This window comes from Propithecus coquereli, unplaced genomic scaffold (assembly GCF_000956105.1).
Source record: "Propithecus coquereli isolate 6110/MARCELLA unplaced genomic scaffold, Pcoq_1.0 Scaffold57, whole genome shotgun sequence".
NCBI classification, from domain to species: domain Eukaryota; kingdom Metazoa; phylum Chordata; class Mammalia; order Primates; family Indriidae; genus Propithecus; species Propithecus coquereli.
The window spans coordinates 6,868,072-6,874,512 of NW_012151618.1; the positions used below are offsets into that span (position 1 = coordinate 6,868,072).

General features: G+C 42.2%; 1 protein-coding gene across 2 annotated transcripts in view; it reads left to right on the forward strand.

The window, feature by feature from the left end:
• The first annotated feature begins 1,943 nt into the window (after positions 1–1,943).
• Positions 1,944–6,441, forward strand: part of AQP9 (aquaporin 9) — a 34,824-nt gene continuing 30,326 nt past the window's right edge. For both annotated transcript variants that reach the window (XM_012658074.1, XM_012658075.1), the window contains exon 1: positions 1,944–2,367. In XM_012658074.1, coding sequence (XP_012513528.1) covers positions 2,257–2,367 — 111 coding nt within the window. In that variant the 5' untranslated portion in view covers positions 1,944–2,256. The remainder of the gene's footprint in view (positions 2,368–6,441) is intronic.

The following is a 6,441-nucleotide window of genomic DNA, read 5'->3' on the forward strand; positions in this document are numbered from 1 at the left end:
CCACCACACGGCTAGGATGATCTTTTCAAAACTCAAATCTTAGGGCGTCATATTCCTGTTTAAAGCACCTCTTATGACTCACGATGCTTTGAGCCCTAAACACTACTTACGAAGAGGCTGCATATGGTCTGACCCCCTGCCCACGGCTCTGGGCTCATTTTGCACACTGTGTTTTTTCACTCTCTCTGGGGGCCAACCAGAGTGGGTTTCTCTCATTCTTTGACAGTCACCGTGCTGTCCTGCACCCCTTCCCATCCCCCAACCTCCACCAAGGCCTTTGTACACGCACATCCGTCCCCACCTCATGTAGTTAACCCCTGTACTTCTTTCTGATCTCAGCTCAGACATGATGTCCTTGGAGGAGCCATTAGCTAGCTCTCTGACAAGGTGAAATCCCTTTGTATATTTCCCCATAGAAATATGGCTCCCATCTTTATAGCATCATCTCAGTTATGATTTTATTTCTATGCACATGGGACTGTTTCACTTATGTTTGTGTCCCTCACTAGACTCTAGGCTCTGTGAAGGGCAAAAATGCTGTGTGCTTTTGCTAAGTGCAGTGCTTGGCACATAATGAGTGCGCAATAAATAGTTGTTAGATGAGCGAGTGAAGAAAGCAGAGAACACTTGTGTGTTGTTATTATTAATAGCTGTAGTCACTGTAATAAAGTCCTGTTTCTCTGGTCCATCCACTGGGACTTGGGAGTAGTGTAGTCACAGGTAACTCTTTCAGGCAATGGTCTCCATGATAATTTAACTAAGAGTGAAGGCCAAAATGGTGGGGTTTTGTCCTGGTTCTGCAATCATGTGGCCTTGGGCAAGTTATAACTTCTTGAGGCCTAAATTCTAAATTTCACCTACAGATTAGGTGTCACCTTCTGCCCTTGGACTCTTACCAGCTGTTTTCTCCACATCCTCTTCACCCTTCCTTCCTACCTGCCTCCTCAGCTGGAAATGACTGAGGGCCTCCTACAAAGGAAGGGGAGGGCCTGAAACAGATCGGGCTTCTCCGTGGGAGGACTGAGAGGAAGCGCACCACGTGGGGTGGGTACCGTGGGTGCCTTGGTATTCAGAACCTAATGCTGTATTCTATTTCTTCAGACAAACCAGTTTTGAAACACAAGGCTTGAAAATCTGGCAGGACAAGAAACTAGTCCCAAACACAATTTGTTGCATGCAAGCATGTTAATTCATCAAATTTAAATGCAGTGACCTAGGAGCCTGGGTTAGGTGTATTGATCCCCCTCCTTGTTTAATTGGGATGATGTGTACTCAGATTGATATCTTTCAAGCTCAGTTATGGCCATGCAGTATAGAATTTTGAGCTGCTATTGTTTATTTTCTACGTATTTTGCCTAAATATTTTATGGTTAATGATGGGGATTAACTTGTTTTTGAAACTGGAATCCTTCTTCAGAAGAGACTCAAAAAGTTGACTCCTCTATCTAACCAACTTTTGGATCCCAAACTATCCTCAGCAGACAAAGTCCAGTTTCACTAGCAAGGAGGTGGCCCCATCCCATCCTACAGACTTGCAGTGTGCAGCTTGCAGTGGCCTCTCTGTGTGTTAAGTTCTCCATCTCTAGAATGGTGACAGTGGTTCTTACCAATCTCAGAGTGGTGTCATGAAGTCACCAAACAGATACTGGAAGAAAACAAGAGTGATTCATCTTGTAGGACAATAAATCTATATTTTCCTCAAATTCTCCAGTTTGCATAAAAACCTTCTCCCGAAAAGAATGTTTACACTGGATGCATCTATACCTGATGTGACAATTCCAAACTACACCCCAACCACCCACTTCCGAATAGGGAAAACAAAAAAATCAGAAGCCTGCAATTGTGTAACATGTAAATCTCTTTTGGACCAGGGCCCATCACTGTGGTTTGGCAACACAACCAGCACGTCTCTTTTCTCATCTCTTGGGGGAAAAAAAAAAAAAAACAGAGAAAAAAATACCTTGAGAATAAAGGTAATGATTAATCTGTCAGGCACAAAAAGGATCGTTTTGGGGATTTCAGGTTCTAACTTGCGAATTCCAACAAATAGCAGGGAACAGAGAACGATGGTTCCACCAGGAGAGGATTAAGTCACAGCCTCTAATTGGCACAGCATTCGTACAGTCGGAGAACCTCACCAGACATCTCCAGGAATCCGTGAGCACTTGTCAAAACTTCCATTTTTTCGTGCGTGTGAAGCTGGGGACCAGAACAGGCAGGTGTTAGCCGAAACAGTCGTCATCTGAGAAGCCCACAATGCAGCCTGAGAAAGGAGAGAAGGGGAAAAGCTTGAAGCAGAGACTGGCCTTGAAGAGGAACTTAGCAAAAGAAACACTGGCCGAGTTCTTGGGCACGTACATCATGGTTGTAAGTATTCCTGAATTTCCTAAATTCTGACCCGATAATGCTTCCCTAGCTGTCAAACTGGCAGTGGAGAGTTTTGTTTTGGTTTGTTATAACTTAGCTATCAGATTCATCTCTTCCAGGAAGCAACAAGTTACTAGAGGCTGTTTGGCTATTTAGTGGCCATAATATTAGGTTTTCATTTACTCGTTGCATTTATCCACAAAAGTTGACGGGGATGGAAGAGGGGGAGTGATGTGCTTTCTTCATTTCAGGTATCTGCTCCGACTCTAAAATGGTTTTATGATTTAAAAATCAGTCGTTAGGAATTATTTTCACTGATGAATTGATCGTACCCTGCTTGCTTTCCCCAAGCACTGGGGAAACTCCGTTACCTGAAATAAGCATGGACAGTCAATAAATGCAGATGGCAAGAAACCGCTCATTATGACAAGTGCTTGGCAAAGCTTGTGTTGTCAGATCACTTGACTTTTAACAAATTAGAAATTGCACTAGGTAGAAGTAAGGTACTATGCAATAGTCCAGCTTTGGATTTGTGTCATTTTTTTTTTTTTGTCCCTCTCTTTAACTCAAGGTAATCTCTAAAGATCTTTCATTAGACAGTTACAATAACCTTCTTGATATAAACGACGGACTGATTCTAAGAACCTCTTGAGGATTTGTCCAGATATTTACTCAGCTATTAACAAGAGACTGGGAAGTTTACTTAAGTGGCGTGGGCTCTAGGCTTTATCCTGCTACATGTTCTAGCATTCTCTGAATCCTGCAGCCAGACCATTTGTGAATAGCTAGAGCTATTCCATTTGTGCATAGAAAATTATTGTCATGTGGCAACTATTGATTTCAATCTTTTTTATATATATAAAAAAAATACCTGTTCAAAGATTTCCTACTTCGGGTGTAAATAAATTTATTTTTCTTAAGGTTATAGAGAATTGCCCATAAGCTTTATACATTAGAAGTTCTTTGCATAGGATAAATATATAATAATTTAGAAGAATAAGTTTAGAATTTGTCAGCTAAGCCAAGATTGAGAAACAAATGTGAACTCAAAAAATTGAACTAGTGTAACATGAAGAAAGAGTCAAAAGTTTTCTGGTCTCTGAGAGATTCTTCTTCTTACCCAGTTCATTCAAGTATTTTTAGGGAGTTACGGACAGGACTGAGACTCTTATATTACTTGACAATCTGGCCCCAAAGAGGAGAGCAGTCATCACCACAGACTGATTTCAGCCTCATGGTGACATGTGGTGCAGAAAAGTGAAGCAGATTCAGTTACAATTCTTAGTGCTCCGCAGAAAACAAAGAAAAAGACGTGAATTAAACATCCTTTTTTGGCAACTGAAAAATTTAAAACTCTCTTTATTTCTTAATGAGAACCTGTTTCATAATCCCATACTTTCTGAATTGAGAAGGTAAAAGTTGCTTTCAGCCATTCACTATTCCGCTCATGCAACTAGTAGGGTGTCTTCCCCAGTACTCAAGGTTGGGGATAAAGAAATAATATCGTCATGTTGTATGTTGAAAAATTAAACTTTGTATCCTTGGGCTAGAGCCAATCATTTCCCGAAAGAATTAATTTCTATTTGTACTGTACATTTATTTTCTAAAGTGAACGCTGATGAAATCTGTAATTGTGATTATAATCTTCAGTCTTGTTGAGGCTTATGGGGATGTGTAAACAAGAATTTTCTGCACGAACACGGTATTTTTTTAGATTTACATGATTTTGCTCAAAGGTTATAGAAAGTATTTGCTTCCACTTTATTTAGATGCATTTTGCCTTGCTTTTCCTTGTAGAAAGCTTTACATATTGATAAGACATGGAGGAAGGGAACATTAAAAAGATGGCAGAGGATATGCGGGACTCACTGGTTCTTTAAATTTTTAAGGTTGTTTTTTCCCTTGACCTTGGGAGTCTGGTGCCATTCCCTCCCTCCCCCACAAAGCTGCTCTTAGAGGAAGCATCTCAACCTTGTTCACACTACGGTGTAAAGGACTGATAAGGCCTACTGGCAGCATTAAGGGAAGACAGGATCCATGAAAAATTCTTTGTAAACTACACGAAAACCAACAATAATTAAGTCCTAAGCCAAAGAACTAGCTCTAATTTGGGATAGACAGGCCTTTCACCTTTACTAGTGTTGGGATGAAGTTTGCAATGCATTTTCCTACCACAGAGAAAAGGTTTCAAAGCGTTGAGCTGCAAAGATAGGAAACATGTGTTAAATACCTAACATAAGTTAGGTTCTTTGTATACATTTGTTTAATCCTTATGGTAACTGCATTAGAAAGGCTTTATTTTCACCCATAAACAGTCAGAGAAAATGAGGCCTCAAAGAGATGAAGTAACTGGCCCAAACTAGGAAAGCATCGAACTAAGGTTCTTTCTAATTCTAGAGCCTACACTTTTTATAACACTTCCCATACATTGCTGGAATCCCTCGGGCAATGTCCTTGGTAGATGTGGAATCAGACTCCCTCTGCTTCAACATATCCATAGATTGGAGCCATGAGTTCGCTGTTATTTGCTTGTGGACGTGCGAGTGTAACTGGTGGGTGTGCTGAGGAATCAGACTGTTAGCTCTACCCTGAAGCTGGGGTCTTTGCTTTCTCTGAAGCACAAAATACTACTCAATGCAGGTGGACAGGTGTGAGGCGAGCGTAGCAAACAGGAGACTGTTGAGCCCCCTACACCTGCACCTGGGGCCTGGGGACATGCAGCTGCAGAAGCTGCATCAGCACAGAGATCCCCCAGGACAACTAACACTGTCCACCTGCTTCCTGCTGCGTCACCTGACTGCATTGTTAGGCTCGAAGGCAATGATTTTAACATCCTTGGTGAGTCTCAGTTTCCTCAAAATGAGATAACACTTCATAGTATTTTTGTGAGAATTAATACATATTACATGTATAGTTCCCGACAAGGAAATGCTCATTAAATGCTAGCTCCCTTTGCCCCATTGAGCCTGTTTCCTCTTCTACTTGAGAGCCTGTCTACTGTTTGAAACAGCTGCTCTGTCTCCTCCTGGGCACCTGCAGGTGAGCGTTGCACAAACACAAACAGGACCCCATGAAGGTGTCTTGCATTGAAATCTCTGCCTTGCGCTGAGCTTCGCAGAGTCTCTCTAGTCATTTCAAGTCATTCTCACAGGGACTATGTTCGCTCCTACTGTTCTATGTATTCTCCTCTCTCTTCAGACCTTCTGGATTCTTGATACTGAGCTCATCTTATTGAAAATGCTGAGGTGAATCACCCAGCAAGCAGCCACATTTCCTCCCAGGGTGGAATGACACCCTTCCAGGGCAGGACTTTCGAGTAGGCAACATCTCCTCCGCGTAGTAGGGAAGACCCTAAATTCTTTCTCACACTACCAGGCTTCGATATTAGAGATCTTCCTTTTGGCACCTCTGAGAGTGAAAAAAAAAATGCAACTATTTCTGTGAAAAGTAGCACCCTTGATCTGTGCCCTGAAGGGGAACAGAAAGGAGCTATCCCAGAATCCAGAATACAGAGGTTGTGGAGTGGGCCGTGCAAGAGGGGATAGGAAGGATGGGGTAGGTCAACTGCATGTGAGTGTTTCCTACTTCCTGTGGGGATCACAGGGTTTTTCATTCCATTCTGAGAGGATCCTCAGTCAGATATGTCAGCTATAGAAATTCCAGGGCTTTAAAATGATTATTACAAAGTGTGTTCAGAACTTGGAATATGTCTGTTCCATCTTAGCTTTTGAAACAAAAGAATATACGGTCAGCATTTGGAGTGAAATCGGAAAGTTCTTAAAATAAGCCAGATTTTGCTTTGCGGGGCATAATCCAGGACAACTTTGGTCTACCATGTTATTTTCGAATCCCAGATACTGATAGGGGAGCTCTGGGATGGGGTGGGCATACGTCACTGGCCCCTGTCATTGGTGGAGAAGCTGGGGCACAGACTGACACAATCCTGTGTCCTTGGAGCCAGTTGCCCTGCACTGGGCATACACAATGTCCTGGGGTTTCTACTGTGCTCTTGCTCCAAGGAGCACAGAATGTTTGCTCATCCGGATTCTTTTTTTTTGTTTGTTTGTTTTTTTG